Below are 20,226 nucleotides of genomic sequence, written 5' to 3'. Positions count from 1 at the left end.
GAGAGTAAGAAATGATTTCGACAGAGATTTTCTTTTCCAATTTAATCTTTTGCCTCCCATTAAAGCAATAATTACGTAAAATAAAATAAAAGCTCTATAAAAGAGAATGACTACAAAATTAAAAGGGGAAAAAAAGTCTATTATTAATGAAATAAATCCATCGAAGAAAAAAGGAAATTGAGTAAGAAGATCGCAATCGTTATTTTTATCAAGTTTGAAAATGTCAAAAACTATTTAAATAATTCAGTTAGAAATTTTGTTAGTAGAATGAAAAATTTGAATCATGCACTGCAGAATCCATTTGGAGATCACCCTCCCAATAGAATTTCCTTCATACCCAAGAGTCGAACCCAAAATCTCTGATCAACGACATATTCGATGATCACACTCCCAATAAAAATTTCTTCATACTCAAAGTTCAAACTTGACTCTGATCGAGGGCACAAAATTCATATGGTTTCGTAAATGTGCCGAATGAGGTAAAAGGGAATTCGTGCCTAAGCGGTGTGTAATTGCGGCCTAACTTGTTACGGTAACGTAAAGAGAAGTGGATTTGGCCGCGCTCTGCTTTTATTTGAAAACTCAAAATTAATCAATCAATGTAAAAGTGACCAGACAAATTGAAACAAGACTTGGTAGGGACTTCCACTGTCATTTGAATTTGGTTAACTTGTAAAAATTTCATTATTATTAGTATTGCTACCTTTTATTTTAATTATAATTCGTATATTCAAAAATAAATTTTCATTTTACTACTCTTCATTACTCCCTCTGTCCAACAATACTTGTCAACTATTGATTTGACACACCCTTAAAGAAACTACAAATAAAAGGGTAATTTTACTATATCACCCTATGGATATAATAAATACAATATTTTGAAAAATGTAATATGAAAATAACTATAATTAATGATAAAGATAAATTAAAAATTAAGTGTAAAATTATTCATTGTTTTCATAAAGTAAACAAGTATTGTTGGACATTCCAAAATAGTATAGTGGACAACTATTGTTGGACAAAGGTAACATTATTTACTCCCTCTATTTTTATTTATATATCATCATTTTAAATTTTACGTCTTTTAAGAAACTAGGAAAATTTATCATTGTACCCTTATTTAGCGTTCTTTTGAAATCATTTAATAAAACATAATTAATTTATTTTCATTAATTAAATTGGCATGAATTAATCATTTAGTTTTTCTATGTTTGGTCAAATTCATACTTTCAAGGTTAATAACCTTTAAGGGTAAAATATGAAGAAATATATTATTTATGTATTGATTTTGTGAAATGACAAGTATTACATACCATTTATTATTAGTAAAGACAGCATATAAATAGAAACGGTTGACATATTTAGAATTACAAAATTAAAATAATATTTTGATACATTCTACCTAAATTTAGTGTAAGGTTATAAAATTTAAAAAAAAAAACAAATTAAATTTTTTGTGAAGTTTAAATTATACAACCAAATTAAAACAGAAGAATTAGTATTTCTTTCACAAATAAATGAATGTTAACATCATTAAGTAACAAAATAAAATAATTTTATTTTAAAAAAAATACAAATCTCTAATAAATAAATTTTTTTTAAAAAAAATTGTCAAATCAACTAAGGCAAAAAGGAAGGAGTATAAAGAAAAGAAAAACTAGACTTGTCTTAATTGAATGTGTGTAGTCTGTGAAGTGAACATGGAAAACCACACTCCGCGCAACACCCGACACCATTTATTAAATTAATTAAATACTTAGTACTATACGACTTTATTTTGAATTTGGCCTTGGAGTTGGGAGGATGTGCTCATTCATCTCTATTTTTTATTCAAAAATGACGATATTAATAACATATTTAGTATAATTTTGTTTAGAATTTGAGAAAAAAGAATGAGATGCTATTTTCGATAATTAAAAATCTTTATTTTCTTACTTGTATTATTTGAAAAATAAGCTTAATATCATGTTTTAATAACCTTTGGTGATTGAGTTTGTATACTTATCATTCTTTCTCATATTTTACTTATAAAATTAATTATTAATTAACCAAAAAAAACCTAGAAATTAAGAGAAAGATAGTGTTGATTGAGTGTGTGACGGTGTGTCTTTATTTGTGCTATGGATAATAACCTAGTAGACAAAGACAGATACCAACACATGACCCCCATAGCAAGTATTTTTTGCTTTTAGTAGGCGTTTGGCCATGCGATACCATATTACGATATGGTATCGTGAGATGGAATCAGCGTTTGGACATGCGATTTTACGCTGATTCCATCTCATGATTCCATATCATGAGAGGTGATATCATATTCTTCAAAAACCATGATATGGAATTATATGGTATTCCATATCATGATTTGAGATATTTTAATACAATAATTGATCCATGAGTTTATATTTTGTTAAAACAACCCCACATTTATATCTACTAACCATTTGTTTCATATGTAAATAAAATTTATAATCACATCATTACTTTTTAAAATTTATTATTCTCACCGACATAAAATTTATTATTCTCACCAACATATAGTCACTTTAACTCACATCTCACGATTGTGAAACTTTTCAACATTCACTTGAAACAATTAACCGGCATGTTAAAATAGTTGCCGAGGCAATTAGCAAGATGGCACCAACATTTATACAACCAAAAAATATGATTGGTGTACATTCCAAAATTCGACATAATACTCTATTTTGGCCTTGGTTTAAGGTAAAATTTCAATCACATTAATAAATTTATTTTATGGCCTTAATAAGTGAACATTTATATTTTATGTGTAAGTTATTAGTAATTAGTTACATATTTCCTATCAACTTTGTTTAAAGAGATAATAATTATTTTATGACTTTGCATTATCTTGGAAGCACTATTTTATGTCGTTGATGCTGGTTTCCGAAACACAAAAGGATTTTTAGCTCCATACAAAGGAATACGCTATCATTTGCAAGATTACCAAGGAAGTGAAAGAGAGCCTCAAAATGTCAAAGAACTATTTAATTATAGGCATTCATCTCTGCGCAATGTGATTGAACGGACTTTTGGAGCTTGGAAAAATAGATTTAGAATACTGAAACAAGGCATGAACCATTATGATATTGATACACAAGTGAAAATTGCCATAGCTTGTGCAGGCAGTGTTACATAATTATTTGCGAGAATACCAAAGTAGTGATGAAATATCTATGGTCTATGAACATGAAAATATAGTTGCGGAGGATATTGACCAACAAATGGCTCAAAGTAACAATGTTGGTTCGTCTTCTCGGTCACATGATCGAGAAATGCAAGTTCAACGTGAGGAAATTGTTCGTACTATGTGGGAGGATTATATTAAAGACTAGTACACTACAATTTATGTTCAATTTTTTTTTATTAAATTAAAGTTAGATTGAAACAATTACTTAAGTGGAGAACAAATAACTTTGTAATAATTTATTATGTGATTTTATAATTTTTTGTTTATTTGATAAGATTGAATAAACAATTGGGGCTATTTTAATAGTTTTACAACTTATGTGATTTTTTATGTTTATGAGAAAATATACAACACAAAAATTTCATATCTCATGTCCAAACAAACCTTCAATTTCATCTCATGATTCCATATCATGATACCATATCGCATGACCAAACGGGGCCTTAGTGGTAATGGGGCCTTTCTTCATTCATTCATTCATTCTTTTTTGTTTGTTTGTTTGTTTGTTTTTTAAAAAAAATTATTGATAAAATTGATTCCGAAGTCTACAATAATATGATTGAATTATGTTTTTTTCCTTTGATCCATGTATATATTTTGGGTTTTGTTTTCATCCTCAAAAAGTATTTTTTATCAATATTTTTAAAATTAGAAATAACTTAAAAGCTATAAGTCACTAAAAATAAATCAATTCAAACACCCACTTTAGGAAGTGAAGGTTCTGGAAACAGGCTACATCATGAGTCGTGTAGCTTATTTAGAGCAATAAGGAATTCATTCTAACAAATAAGATCTATCGAGTGAGGGATATAGAAGCTAAGCAAGCAATTAGTACATGAATTCCTTCCTCTAGAAGGAGTGAACCCGGCCACTTCACACTGAAGTTTATACTTATATTGATCTATGAACCACCTTTCTCTTTGACTTGTCCTTCCTGGTCTCTCTTACGTCTTTCAAAGATCGTTTAGGTAGTTTCCTTAAGACTCTCACAAAAATAACATGTCCTAATAATACTTATTCACTTGCCTGATCCTCTCATATCCATTATTTATTATGATATGCTTGACTATCAAGGCAAATCCACCTCTTAGAAAATGTCTTCGATCACTTGAAGATGACATAAAAAAATTGATTTATATAAAATATGAAGTAAATGAATCATATCATTTGGAGTATTTCAAATCATAAAAATTGATTGAATCATGATATTAGGATAATGGATTGTAATTTATTCTTATAATTCAATTAAAATGTATGATTCGATGAAATACTAATTTTTTAGAGAGTACATCGAATTGGTATAGTCGTTATCCTTCTAATATAATAACATAGATTTTCTGAGCAATTGCAGTAATCAAGTTCATAAATATTTTTAATACAATAAATATTATATATCACACATACCATCATACTCAACGAAATTATTTAATTTTAAAGGGGATTTTCTACAATTTCGTTAATTTAAAATATAAATTAGGTATGTATGTCCGTTAAAAGGCTCTATTCAAGTGTTGCCAGTCCTGTCCTTTAAAGAACATGAGTATTAACTATATTTAAATATTTAATCATCACTAGGTCAAACAGAATTAGTAAATACTTTGCATTAATAATCATTTAGTGATGATTTCTACGCTGATTTAATCATAATTATAAAGTGAACTCAAAATTATTAAAAAATCATGATGAAACAATTATTTAACTCTATAAACAAATAATAAATTTATCATATAATTCTTTAGTAGGCACTACAAAAAAGAAGAAGTTGAAATTGTATGCTAACTTCATCGTCAACTTATTCATAGATAGTAAATTTTTGGATAATTGCCGCTAAATTAAATAAGCGATCAATTTTATTTGGTTTGATTATGATTTTGTTCGAAAAAGTTTGAAGAAATAATCAAGCTGAATCAAAAAATTATATACATACATTTTATTATTATATGTACATAATATATTATTTTTATAAATAATTTTAAAGATCTTATATTTTTTTTCATACAAAAAAATTATAAGTTACTTATGAAAGCAAAAATGCCCATGATGAGAATATTTATCTAAATGATTTCAACGTTCATATATATAAGTGTTTATGACAATTTTTTGTATGATTGAAAATGTCACTGTCTCTACCTTTTAGGCCAAAATAGTTAATTTGAAGCTTTTCTGTAATGTCAATTATTCTAATTATCTTTCGTTTTTAGTGGATTATTGTCATTTTTTTTATGTTTTGAATGAATTATTTTTTTATTTTATGTTTTGAATGAATTATTTCTTTTATTTTTGTGTATGATTAATAACTGAATCGAAACCGATAAAAACCAAGCCAATAAATATATATTATATTTGATTTGATTTTGATACTTTTAAAATCGATTAAATTGATTTGATTTTTAATTTTTGATTTTGACCAATAACCAACACAAATCGATCCGTAAACATCCCTATGGACAACTCTTATTAGACAAAAGGGTATTTACATGTTGGCACTAATGGCAAAATCATACTAGCCCAGTTTTACTTTTAGTGTTGGGATTAATTAAGGTCTAACTCATTGGTGACCCCCTAAAGTTGGCACGATGTTTCACTTAGACACTTTAACTAGGCGATATTCATTTTAGTCACCTCATGTAGGGTCTCGCTATGTCATTTTGACACCTTTTTTAATATCAGCAAATATATATAATGTGTGTGTTACACTGACGAATAACATGTAAAGTGACGAATTAAACAAGGACGTTTGTCATTTGTGTCAAAAGTAATTAAATAATTAATTTTGAATAAAAATAAAAACTGACCAATGAATTAATGACACATAATATTTTTTCCAAATAATTACAAAATTTAAAAAATAAAAGAACCCACTCCCGTCCCCCCGACCCCGACGATCGTCTTCTCCAAAGCGCTCGAAAATACCCTACTGTAGTACTGTGCACCATCTGAAATTTACATTTCCAAAAATAAAAACCTCCCCACCCCACATCTGCACACCATTGCTAGTTGAAAGAAATTTTTAGCTTAGTTTACAGAAATTAATATTAAATTCTTCCAAGAAGAAATTCATGAATGGGTTTATTTTTAAATTCTAAAAACATTTTCTGTCATTTTTGTTGAAACCTTTATTTATAATGGATGAAATTTAACTTGGGCAAAATGGTGGTCGAAAATGGGGAAGAAAAAAAATAAATTAAAAATTAACTTAAACAACCATTTCATGCGCTGGTCAGTGAGTGTATCACACTCATTATGCCATATAAGCAAAAAGTGTCAAAATGATAGAGTGAGACACTACATGAAAGTGTCTAAAATGAACATCCAGTTAAGATGTCTAAAAAAAATATTGTACCAACTTTAAAGAATCACCAATGAATTAGACCATTAATTAATTTCACATTTTTAGTGTAGGGATAAATTAAATTCGTGTATGTGGAAAAGTGATACAAATGTCAAATCAAGAGTTGTGTCGAAAAATTACAAAATAGGCAAAATAATGCCTATAGAAAAGTGACTCCTCCTTATAGGACAAAAATATTGAAAAGTGACGTTACTATATAATTTCCAATTGGAAGTCCAAATTTAGTGGTTTCCTAATTGGACTTTGCTTTTCCCCATAGTAACTACACGAAAACGAAAACAAAAATAAAAATAAAAATATAGTGATAATTAATTAATGATAATAATTTAATTATTGTTAAATATAATATATTTTTAGAGATAATTAACATTTTTTGTAAATGCCCTAAGGTTTATAGGGAAATTGAATCCAATGACAATTAACTAACGCCAATAAAAGTTTTAACACTCTATGAAATTTTCTCTACAGCTAAAAGTTATTTTTACTGTAACGTTATCCTCTCGGATCAAACTTCCATCTTAAAAACTATTTATCAATAAAAAAATAATTGTACATTAAATGTTGTGAAGGAAAAAAAAAGGAGGATGAGAGAATTGCTACTATATTTATGTACAAGACATATTTAGTGTAACCCATGGACACTTTTTATTTTATACGATGATTAAAAAATCATTAATATATGATTATTTTTTACTATTTTTTTTCCTTTGTTCATATCGTGCACATAAAAATAAGTTTTAAAAAATATACATAGTATAAAAATAGCTAGTATTGTTAATTATAGGGATAAAATGAAAAAAATTAATTAATTTTATCTTAATTTAATAAGTGATAAAATAATATAAAATAACTATTTTTAGTAAGATGTCCATCTAATATGAGAATGGAGAAAGTATGCTGCTAACTGCTAAGATTGTGGAATTACAATAAATTTTGCAACTAAATACATATAGTGTATTTCTAATTAATCATTATTAGGGACTTCCTTTGATTAATTAAATCTTGCATGTCTCATGTATTCCCAATCCAAACAAGAATTTGAAGAAAATTGAGATAAGAGAAATAAAGTGGAATCGAATTTTAAATATTGCATCTACGTTTAAAAAACCCAAACTTCTAAATATCATTTGATCATTAAAAAAAGAAAAAAAGATGATGAACCTGATTTATAATTTTTGTGAAATAGAGCTAATATATTTTTAAATTTTGTGATTTAAAGATATATTTTTACTATTTGTGCAATAATAAGAATATATGTGAGTCACTTTCATAATAATAAATATATCAGTTCTGTGTCACAAAAATAAGAGATATATCATATCCTTTTCTCATAAATAATAATTGTACCTGGTTAGAATGTTAAATTTTGTCAGTGACATGAATAGATGAACAGTAAATGAAAGAAAATATGTGACCAACAAGGATTGTAGTAGAATAGTAAATGCGTATTCATCTTTAATTAAATGTCTCAAATTTGAATTTCCTGAGTAAAAAATCGCCTTTATGACTTGTAAGGAAGCGTTTTATCCCAATATTTAACTTCCGCGAATCTAAATGGAAAATCAAGAAAAAAAAACAAAGCATGTGGTTAAGTTGCATCAATTATTTAAGGTACTGGTGGCATAATCATCATGTGGTGACTAAAAATCAAGATGATGCACCTTGATTCCAAGCATGTGTTTTTGTAGTTGGCAGAATATTTCTTCAAATACTTTGGTAGTGATAAAGACTACTTAATATATATATCCAAAAAAGAAACACAAGAAAATAAAATAAATGATTTATCCTAATTAAGCAATTGTTGTAGTACTCATCGCACAACACACAAGTAATAAACTAATGAATGCTACTATACTCTTTACTTAATTGATTGGCTAAATACTTATACGACCCTTAAACTTGGCTTCAAACATCATTTTGACATCCCTATAATCAAGTTTGTTTCTATTGAACATTTCAATTACGTACTAGTATTAAGCACAAGTATTTATGACCTGATAAATGAGTGTAAATTTTTGACTCGATAAGTATATGAGGTGTTTTAAAATAGAGACGATTGGGATGTAATTCGCGTGTTCAAAAGGAAAACACTTAGGTTGAGGTTTCAAAATGATGGTTGAAGTCAAGTTTGTTAAATTAGGTCTTAGGCCTAACTCACACCCCAAAAGCTAGCTCAAAGGGAGGAGGATTGCCCAAGCCTTATAAGGAGTCCACCCATCTCATTAACCACCGATGTGGGACTTTGTCATTCTTTAACACCCCACCTCACGCCCAGTGCTTAGCATCTGGTGCGTGGGCAATTTTGATTTTGGGGGTCCCAACATCGGGTGAGACGGGCAAGGGGTTGTATAAGTACTATGCTTAACTCATTTAAAAGCATCAATCCTCTTATAAAATTAAGCGCAAAAATCGAAACACCCTTTAATTAGGAGAGTGTGTCATCTATAATGGCTTGACAAAAGATTTTCCTTACATATATAATAATTTTTCTAGGAAACAACATGTACATGTATTAGAGCCTAGTTACACCATGTTTGGAGGGTTGTGGGTTGCTACTCGTTGTATTGTATGGTTAGTTTAAATACATTGTTTGTATTGATTGTTACTTAAATTCTATTGTATTGTATCGTTTAAATTCATTGTTGGGTAACGACGAAAAGACTCATTTTAAGTAACGATCGAATGGATGTGATCGCGTCGTTACCTTGATAGTTTCTTCTCATTTTATCATTATTTATTATTTATATTAATCATATTTCATCTTTTATCCTACCTTTTCATAATAATTCTAACCCGTACGGCTGTACCCTACTTTTCTTGTAGGTTTATCACTCAAATTATGGATAACGACGGAGAACGATACAATCTGTCGTGTTCATTAAAACAATACAATACAACACAATACAATACAATACGATACATTATGAAAAACAATACGCGACAACCATCCAAACAAAGTGTCAGAGGTTTATATTATTGTTTTAAAACTATACAAAATAAATATCAAATTTAGGACATATCTGCTTACAAATCTGAATAAAAGAAGGGGTCTAGCATACAGTTATATATATGTGACAAAACAAAATGCAGAGAAGGAAAAATGGATGAAAGGTCTTTGTCTTGCTAACCTATCTTTGCACCTAATTCCAACTGGGCCATTAAACAAAAATATAAAGATAAAGAAGATGTGGAGTAAGTTTTAGTTAAACACTCGACAAGGCAATCAAGAAGGGAAAGTCTCAACTAAATCTAGACTCTAAAAAAGGATATGGATTAAAATATTATTCTATATCAAGAAATGTCCATAGATTAATTAATGAATAGAAAAAAGAGAATGGATATAGACATATATATATATATATATATATAGTTTATCTTCTTTGATTAAATCAAAGTTCAAAAACACACCACACCCAATAAAGTTGAGTGGACAAAAGAAGGGGTAAAAATGTGACACATTAGACTAATTTAATCTTAAAAGCTAACTCAAGTTCATATAAGCAAATTATTAGTTTATTTTTTAATCACAGTTCGACTTTAATCCACTCTAATAGCTCTTCGCACCACACCGTATATACATATTACATTCTAACTCAATCTCAAAAATTAGTTCATGAGAAAAAAATTATATACATCCATATAAGCATACCACAATTCATTCCTCAACTAATATGAGACTTTAATCTACTCTAACACTTCCTGAAAACTTGTGCTCTATGTGATTTGAGTAGAAGCCAAGAATTGATATGCTGAGCTTCTCTCTTTTACCCCCAAAGTATTACTTAACTATTATTATTAAGTGAGAATTGATTTCTATTTAAAAAATAAATAAAAAATCAATATTAAATCAAGTGCATTATTAAATCTTTTTGAAGCATGGAAGTAAACATATAATATATTAGCACAATTCAAACAATAAAATATCGATGGAAAGCCAATAAATTCACGTGTAATTGGGCTATAAATTCCCCCCTATAACCTATTAACATCAATTTGCATGCACCTTAATGCTACCTTGGTACCTCTATTAGTATAAATAGCCAATAGCTTCACTTACCAATTAAAGCTTAGGCAAATAAATAGGGACGGAGCTATAATATTAAATATTTTTACTTATATTTAATATTATAAAATTTATTAAATATATTAAAATATTAAATTACAATCCACTAACTTATGAAACAAATTATAAATTCAATTATCGTATCTCTCAGTGTGGTTAATATCGAATGTTTTCGAGCAACGTAATTCCTTAGTTTTGATAGTTTTTTTTTTGTTGATTTGTCTAAATTAATGCTCTCCTTTATCTCATTGTTTATCTCGTAATCATTTGATTCAAAAGCCCATTTAAGTTAAAATCTTGATTTCGCCCCCAACTAATAGGAATATCACCTAAGGTTTTTAACAAGTTTGATCAATGTTATTATTTTAAGTCATGAGCTGTGGTTCACATGCAACCTTCAATACTCATATCTCCTATTCTTGCCAATTCCCATATTTTTTCATATGATTCTTGTTAAAGCCATCATTGTAGTAGTTATGTGTCAGTAGTTTCGTACTGTTCACTTTTCATCTCACGTGACTTGCCAAATGGTTGGGGCCGGATGTAGAAACTAGGTACGAATTAATCGAATTTAATAATTTTAATTCAAATATTATACTACTCCCTCCGTCCCATTTTATATGATGTACTTTGATTTGGCACAAACTTTAAGAAAAATGGAAAGACTTTTAAAACTTGTGGTCCAAAATGAATGATAGAAATTTGTGTGGTTGTAAATCATTTCATTAAGGGTAAAAAAGACATTTTATAGGCAAATTGTTACTTAAAATAGAAATGTGTCATTCTTTTTGGGACTGACTAAAAAGGAAAGTAAGTCATATAAATTGGGACAGAGGGAGTATTAATGTTTAAAATTCTATTATTTAAATAATATTAGTTATCATTGCAACTTCCCATAATCAGTGGCGGATCCAGGATTTAGACTCCGTGGGTGCCAAATAGACTTATCGATTAAATTAATTTTATATTTGATTAAATTATTCATCTTTTCGATATAAATTAATTTTAGTTCTCTAATTTTTCTTAAAAGAACATGTGCAACAATTTCTTTTTTCTTAAAAAAACGTCTTTCTCAAAAAAAAGGTACAAATGGGATTCGAACCCGCAACATCAGCCTTCTAAAGTTGCCCTCCTACCGTGGCACCATAAGTCAATTTTGTTCTGTGGGTGGCACACTTTATATAAATATAATTATTATATAAATATACCTATGTATATATAGAGTTTCCATCGAAGTTCGAAGGTGGCGTGGCACCCCCACACCCCTTAATAGATCCGCCCCTGTAATTATTATATAAATATACCTATGTATATATAGAGTTTCCATCGAAGTTCGGGGGTGGCGTGGCACCCCCACACTCCTTAATAGATCCGCCTCTGCCCATAATATCTTACCGACCTCTGGCTCAAGAGGAGGCAAGTGTAACACAAACACGCACACAAGACTACTCCTACATTTCATATTAGCACTTTAAAAGTGTATTAGTAAGAAAGATCATTGGAAAAAATGATTAAATACTAATTCTACAAGGCACCTGCTATCTCCTATAAGCGGAGGGCAATTCTATATCAATTCTCATAGTTCAAGGGCATTTTAAACCCTCCTTCGGAAAAAAAAAAGTATGCTAATATTACCACTTAATGGTTATCAAATTTGTGGTATACATTATATACCCATGGGAAGACTTGTATCCCATCTGATCTCCATTTTTTTTTCTGTTGTAAGAAAATGAGAAACCTATGCAGCTTTCAGCTTCTGTAACTCATTCTGTGTTGCTTCTTCTGAATAGAGTATGCCATTCGACAAGGTGAGCCTTCGCAGAGCCATGAAAAATCGAGCCTGGGCAACAAGGGCATCAATCAGTCGATTTTACAAAGAAAAAGAATGCATAAAAGTTTGTTGAGTGTCATGAAATTTTACCCATTGGAATACAACAAGGGCAAACCAGCATCCAGATAAACCAAGTCCTTTACTGCTTAGTAGCTGGTTCAAACAAACAATTAAGTGGGAATGTTAAAACAATGAAATGGTTTAAGTTATGTACACTTAGGAGTCGTTTGGTTCAAACAAAATCAGGATATCCAGGCAGGGGCGGATGCAACATAGATTTTTGTGTAAACATTCGTTAAAATTACAACAAATAATATACATGAATGATGAATCCATGACTTAAGAAAATATAATCAATTTGATACTAAAAATCTTGAAAGTTGAACTCGTAGAGTTTAAATCTTGAATTTAAACTAGGACTATGACCTTGATAATTTATCCTCCTTCTATATGAAAAAAGTTATACTCATTAGATTGTCAGATAAAAATATAACAATTTTAGCAAATATCGCTAACCAAACATAGGATAAATTTAGTCTCATAATCCTTCCGGTTTAAAGATCTTTACACAATCCATGTATTTTTGCCTATTTGAACAGGCCAGTAATCGTTTTTATTATATTATTACTAATTAATGCTTAATTATCATGATGATTTACCGGTAATTGCTTTATAAGTGATGTGATTGTGTAAATATATGTTTCATCTTCATTGCATATGTTTGCTTAGATAGTTTTACTTCACAATGGATTGTATGAAAGGAAAGGGGTAAAAATAAAAGAGATTAAATTCGAGATGTGAAGGTCTAGTGCAGGAAAAATGGTAGTCCAAGGCTTAAAGAACTTGATTTATACACCATGAAGTTTGAAACGAAATTGAACGTACCATGAGGAGAATAGAAGAAAAAACAAATATCGAGCTCATTGATAGGCTTATGAATTTCAAGTCTCGTCCAGCCTGAATTAATAGATATCGAAACATCATGATGCTGAAGATAAAAAGGCTTCTCAAAACATAATAATAATAATAACAAAAGGAAAAAATTGATGCATGTGCTAGAATTGCAACAGAAAAACTACAAGTAGGAAATGATAATGATCTCAAAAGCTATTTGCAAGTAAAACATAGAGAAAGCTGTTACTCCTTTCTAGGCAAAGAAACATAAATTACTACATATACAAAAGGAACTTCAAGAAAAGAATTTCTATAGAGCATTCTAGCTATTACTTTATACGTTTCTTATTTTTTTCCGTTGTTTTGATGAAAGGAATAAAATGTTTGTAAATATGTCCACAATCAAATAATGCTTAAATGATATTGACATTTTGGAGAAGGTAAGACAGCCGATACAGAAACCTAGAACTTCAAAATCAAATCTTTTTAGTAGAAGCTTTGGTTAAATGCAAACAAATACTCCCTCCGTCCATGTTTGAATTGGCACATTGCTTAAAAAAACAATAAATAAAATGATAATTTTCTATATCACCCCTAATTATTACAAGTCATCTAGTATAAATCCAAAATGTTGGGAAATGAATATTGAAAATAATTAGTATTTAATAATAAGGGCAAAATAGGTATAAAAATGGTAATTATCTCTTAGTTTTCTAAACTGGACAAGTTAAAGTGATCATTTACTTTTAATATGGTGGACAAGTAAAAGTGGATGGAAGAATTAACAAGTAGCACATCATCTCCCTCCCCCTTTCCTCTCTCACTCTCACTCACTCACTCTCACACACAATCTCTACATAATACCTACACAACCGAGCTTATCACTTAACTTTATAGTAGAGCTTCTCTTTAGCTTGTTGGATTAGTGTTCACATAGTTACATTTTTGCCAAAGTTGCCTAATAGTCTGCTCATTATATAGTTTTCTCGCGAAAAAAATGTGTTGAAGTATTCATTATGATTTCGTAAAATATAAATGAATGAAACCCTCAAAGAATGAAAGATACATCTTGTCCTATCAACTAAAATCCTAGTTCTGCTTGTGAAGGAAGATGATCTTTACCCTCGATAAACTTGAAATGCAGCATCTTCTTACAAGCACAAAATAGGTATGATCATATGAACAGAAAAAACTATCTGTTGTTTGATTAACATGCTTAAGACATCGAAATAACGAGTAAAGAAAGTCTTGACAGTAAGTATGAAACATACCAACAGAGTTCCCTCAAGACTAAGAATGCTGGGTGTCACAAATAGGGCTATAAAGTATGGCAGCAATATTTTTTGCATCTGCATCCATAGAAAAGAGATAAATTCTCATGAGAAACAGACAATCATATTTTTGAATCATGTGAAGAACACAAGAGCTCAATACCCTTCCATCACCTTCTGATTGTATCAATTAGGCTTCAGACTAATAAGTTTAATGTTACCTAATTTTGAGCTTATGAGTTTATCCTATTCATTATTAAACATAAAAAGGACGAAAGATAAAGGGGTAATTAAAGGGTGCAGCATTACCAGTAGACATAAATAATCCATTCATGATCAGGCATTCACAATAACTAGCAAGTATAACAGAGAAAATAACTAACTCATTTCCTTTCGCCTTTTTTCTTTTGTTCAATCATTGTTTGTGAACATGTTTGTTAATCATTTCTCTATTTGCTTCTGTATTATTCTGGTAAGTACGTGGAAGAGGATGAACATCCTTACAAATGCAAAATGTGTCAAATATCATCTATTTCATGTCTAGAATGCTATGTCATAAACTGAAAAGAAATGTGAGGATATTATAGAACTAATTACCTCACGTATGACCTGAGGATCAGATGAAAAGACTTTGGGGAATAACCATGGAATTGATGCTGCAACAGATGCCAGTATCGTTCCGGATGATGCTCCAACAATTACTAGGGACTTCAGCAGCATTCGGGCCTGATTCAAAATATCCATCTTATAGAGCGCTGTAATAAGGAATGATGACAGAACACTGTACTAAAAGAATTTGATTCTCCAATGAATTATGATGGATGTGGGAACCATATTCAAAATTTACGGAGATGGATGCCAAAACCTATTATGGTAGTATGAACCATGCAGGATGTTGTGATTTTTACCAAAATAAGATTATAACCTTTGACAAATTTCGGTTGGCTCCATATAACAATTCGGGCATAAATGACTGTGCTGTTTGCGAGAGAGGCTCACCCCATACTGCACAGATCATGAATAGTTGTACCATGACCTAGATAAAAAGGCAATATGTTAGTGGTCATATCTATGCACCGTTTATGGGAATATGAAGAAATAAAGTACATTTGAGAATAATACTGCAAAAGAATATTATGTGTTAATTATCATACCTGATGAGCAGCAATCGTCTGTGTGCCCATGGAGGTAGCAAAATAGACCAGTAGAGAGTAGAATGCGACCTGTAGTTCAGCATAATATCAGATGTCCTCATAAAATATGTTGCGGCACCAAATGAGAATGTGGTCAATTCACACAAACCTTTGACATCATTGTTAGAAACACGGGGCCGGCAATCGTGAATATCTGCAGAAGTTCATCTGTTGATGGAATAGAGATAGCAAAGCCCTTATAGCCTTTACTGTTCAGTGCTTCAATCATCATATACGCTGCAACAACCTAAAACGATGTTACCAAGCTAGGAAGGTTATTCTAGCATGTGTGAAAATGGAGATAGAGGAGATAGAGTGATGAAGAACACATCAAATATATTAGGGATAAAATAAAGGACTTGGTAGGAATGAGTGGTTTACTTGGGACACCATTGTTGCCCATGCCGCTCCAGCAATACCATAACTGAAGACTCTGCACAAGACTATGTCGCCAATGCCATTAATAACAGTAGCAACTGCCAAAGCCTTTAAAGGTCCCCATGAATCTTTCATGCCTAGACTGCACATTGATGAGCAATAAATATATATCACAAAGTGGCAAGACGGATCAAGTAATGTAAGTATCTAAACTAAGTAATACATACTGTCAGAACAACATAAACTATCTTCACCTCAAAAGTGACCTAAATACAAACCTACCATCGCTTTTTCGAGACGAACAATGTACATATCATATTACTGCAAAAAGAAGGATGTCTCTTCTAGCTGGAAACAGAATATGGAAAGGTCTCTCTCAGACCCATCAACAACCTTTACTTTGTTATCTATACATGAAATCAAGAATCTTAATTAGCCTTGAAATGACAAAGATCACAAAATTCCACCTTTGTCTTACTCATCCTTGCTAATTTGATTCAAGGGAAAGTTATAGGGCAGCAACAAAGTGGAGCTGGTGGACAAGCTATTCATGCGAGTTAAAGATCTCCTATTAAAGCTGGAATTCGTGCTGTCTTCAAGCGCAACTCATTCTCAATATATATACAACTCAATAAAAATATGAAATTTGGTGAGAAAAAAGAGAGGAGGAGTGCTTAACATATGCAACAAATGATCTCCTACATGGTCAACATGAACACGCAGCAAAACACAAAGTAGAGAACAGTGAACCTTGATAAATGATGGACATACGAATTAGCTTACATAAAAACATAGAAAGTGATAAACAATCAAACCTGAGACATATGTTAGTATTTCAATCTAAACAAAGCTTCTAATAAGAAAGAACGAGATGTAATAGAATAGCACAGACCTCCAGATCAGTAAGAGGCCACTAGTAAAGGAAAATATTAATATGTTACAAGATATTTGAGGATAGGTAAATTGTACCTTGCACTTTGGGCAACCCAACCAACCAGCAGTGCTGGCCATGCCAAGCCTCGAATCTATAACCATAATATCTACCATTCAGTTGAAGTGAAGCTTAAATACACCAAGCATCACAATAATATAACTTGATTATACTAGAAATTGATACTGCATTTTTCGGTACACAAGTTTATATGCCTTCTACAGCAGATAAATTGACAATATTTATCCAATGACTCTATGTATCTATCTGCAAGTATCCATTATGACAGACAAAACCCCAACGCTTAACAAGAAGAATATTCAGAAACAATTTTTAATCAATAATTCAATTTACTCTCAACTCTCCAGCTCCACCAAGTTATTCTTCTCTTTGGAGCAAAAAATTCACATTTTTCAGGGGTAAATTCTCCATCTATGCTACTGGATTCCATATCTGTGTCATTTGATGATTTAAGGAACTGGACACTGTTCAAATATTGGATATAGTTTGGACCCTATATAGATGTATCGAATTGACCAACAACAAATCCTTTGCTCTGACCAACTAAAACACAGAAAAGCATCAGTGTTCGTCAAGTAACACGATGATGCTAAAAGGAATAAAGAAAGAGTAAAAGATCTTCAGAACAAGCAAACTATGAACATAAGTATAACCTGGATATAAGTGTTTGCTGAGTTTATAATTTCTATATTCTTGGCTCCTGTAAAAGCTGAAAGTCAGACAAATAAAACCATTAGTTGTTAAGTAAAATATGACACTATTGAGGGAAAAAAAGGAGACTAGAGATTTTCAATCTCGCACTTGATACATCCACCAGTAGAAAAAAGTATGAGAATTGCTTACAAGTTAGTGCACGAATACCAAATAATCTCGTACAGAAAAACATTAGAACACCAAAGACCAACCCTAGGAAAATCAAGATAGATATCTGATGCTGCACTTGATCTTTGTCCTGCGCCAGAACCAAGATGATGCTCATAATATGGTAAAGAAATCAGCCATTAAGAAGTAGTACAACAGCAATTCTCAAAAAAGTTACCTGCCTTGCAAGTGAAGTAGCAACTAAATTCGAAGTGGCTATTGAAAGGAACATAAAAATATAGCTTGTGTTATCACAAAAGACTGTTCCAGGACCTGCCAATGAAAAAGTTTAAGCTGAACCATTAGCAGAAATGAGTATAAAACAGCAACAACTCTGCTTATGTGAGCTTAAAGAAGAAATTAAAGAAAAGTCTCGAAATGGAAGAAGGGATTATAAAGTGGGGAATCGAACCCACACCAACAAGGTAGGTGAAAGTTCATGTAGCCAACCACTGAGCTACTAATTAGATCCCACAAGAAAGAAATAGTCCTAAAGTTAGCTTCATCACTTAAAATTACTTTTCATGCTTATCAGCTACTTTCAATTAGCTAAATTCGGGCTCTAATATGATGAATACTCTAAGCTAGCATTTGGCCACAAATTTTAGGAGTAGTTTTGGAAAATTTGTCTGGCCATGAAATTTGATCAGCTTCAAATATTTTCAAGTTCCCAAAAACTAGCTAGCTCAAACCAGTATTTGGGACTTCCGCTCACAAAACTTCAATTATTTGCAATTAAAATACATTTCCAAATATGACTTCAAATTCCGAAAATCACAACTTCAATCAAAATTTTCAAGTTTCAGGTTCAATTCCAAAATCAATGACTAAACCGGAACTTAATATTAGTTGGCCTGAATAAGCAGAACCCGAATTAGTTTGATTTAGTATAAAAGAGTACTATAAGCTTTTGATTTCTAAAGTACCTAGAGCGGCAAGTTCAATTGAACTTCCTTGACCAACAACAGCCGTATCAATAAGACTCATCAAAGGTCCGGATAACCAAAGCCCAACTGCTGGCCCTGAAAACTTGATAATCTCCACCGTTTGATTCCAAATGCTTTCATTCGCAGAAAATTCCACCACCACTTGTTGTTCATTTTCCACTGAATCTGAGTTTTCTGCATCACTACTACTATTCTCATCTTCATCAGACAGTTTTTGCTGCAAAATTTCTTGGCTGGGAGCTGAGCAAGCAGTGATTATTCCCTTGCGAATATTCCAGATTGGTGAAATTCGTAAGTGAGAGTTGACATTGACGAGAGTTCGATTATGTACCGGGATTCGAGTTCGAGATTGATGAGTGAAAGTGTTGAGATTGATTGCTTGTAAACACATTGACATTGATGAAAAATTTGTGAAGGAAGATGAAGAAAAAAAGGGGGGATTTGGAGATATTGGCAGTTGCTTGATGGAAGAGGAAAGCAGTAGCTTCAATATGCTTGCTTGCAACTGTATAGGGCAACTGATCTGACAATGGACCCAAAGAGTTCGACATCACTGTCACGCTTTAATTTACGTCGATCAAAATGAGTACAATAAGGGCCGTTTAGACATGTCATATGAAATGAGAGATTTGAAATACAAAAGCATAATACATAAATGTATGTGCCTTTCAACTTCAGTTCAATAGATAATTATGCCTTCTAACTTTGAGTGTATATAAGTAGATATTTAAATTTGTATAAAATTAAATAAGTAGATATGTTCATCTTACTTGGCGTCCTACATGATAATTTTGTGTCCTACATGTATTATGTAACGTACAATGCGTGTCTACTTGTTCAATTTTAGACAAGTTTAATTGTCTCCTTGGACATCATAAATGTTAGTTGAAGTCAAGTTAAATGACTTATTTATCTATGTCAAATATAATATCAAATTGATATTGAAGTTTTATTGGAATATGTCATTAGGATTTTTTTAAAAGTTATATTTGATTTTCATAATTACATAAAGACATAATACATAAATATGTCTATGCTCTCCAATTTTAAGTATGCACAAGTAGACATTTAAACTTGTATAAAATTTAGGAAAAATTACAGAATTCCCACCTTTTAGTTTACTTATTACCATTATCCCCTATAAGTTTTACAAATTTCCAAAATTCCTCATTTTCGAGCGTCAGACTAGTGTATCTCGCGCATCAGATTAATGTATCAGCGCTTATATTATTGTATCTCGCGCATCAGATTAATCTATCAGCGCTTATATTATTGT

General features: G+C 30.9%; 1 protein-coding gene across 1 annotated transcript; it reads right to left on the bottom strand.

Annotated features, from left to right (window-relative positions):
- Positions 1-12,059: 12,059 nt before the first annotated feature.
- Positions 12,060-19,516, bottom strand: LOC102606365 (protein DETOXIFICATION 46, chloroplastic). The gene is made up of 14 exons (XM_006360568.2): positions 18,930-19,516; positions 18,182-18,276; positions 17,986-18,094; positions 17,796-17,851; positions 17,160-17,215; positions 16,194-16,332; positions 15,922-16,059; positions 15,774-15,842; positions 15,545-15,655; positions 15,217-15,345; positions 14,620-14,697; positions 13,340-13,411; positions 12,545-12,607; positions 12,060-12,463 (listed from the first exon to the last, which is right to left on the bottom strand). Exons 1-14 carry the CDS (start codon positions 19,345-19,347, stop codon positions 12,362-12,364), a joined length of 1,635 nt encoding a protein of 544 aa, XP_006360630.1. The 5' UTR covers positions 19,348-19,516; the 3' UTR covers positions 12,060-12,361.
- Positions 19,517-20,226: the final 710 nt, after the last annotated feature.

This window comes from Solanum tuberosum, unplaced genomic scaffold (genome assembly GCF_000226075.1).
Source record: "Solanum tuberosum cultivar DM 1-3 516 R44 unplaced genomic scaffold, SolTub_3.0 scf00325, whole genome shotgun sequence".
Taxonomy (NCBI): Eukaryota; Viridiplantae; Streptophyta; class Magnoliopsida; order Solanales; family Solanaceae; genus Solanum; species Solanum tuberosum.
The sequence above is the reverse complement of the archived record's forward strand: the minus strand, read 5'-3'. Positions and strand labels throughout refer to the sequence as shown.

What these genes read in the sequence shown, in the direction of transcription:
- LOC102606365 (XM_006360568.2), bottom strand. Translation starts at nt 19,347, where the DNA reads ATGTCAATGTGTTTACAAGCAATCAATCTCAACACTTTCACTCATCAA. An exon ending in AATTGAACTTGCCGCTCTAG is followed by an intron (nt 18,277 to 18,929) that starts GTACTTTAGAAA and finishes TTTCATTGGCAG; the next exon opens with GTCCTGGAACAGTCTTTTGT. An exon ending in TGGTATTCGTGCACTAACTT is followed by an intron (nt 17,852 to 17,985) that starts GTAAGCAATTCT and finishes TCTGACTTTCAG; the next exon opens with CTTTTACAGGAGCCAAGAAT.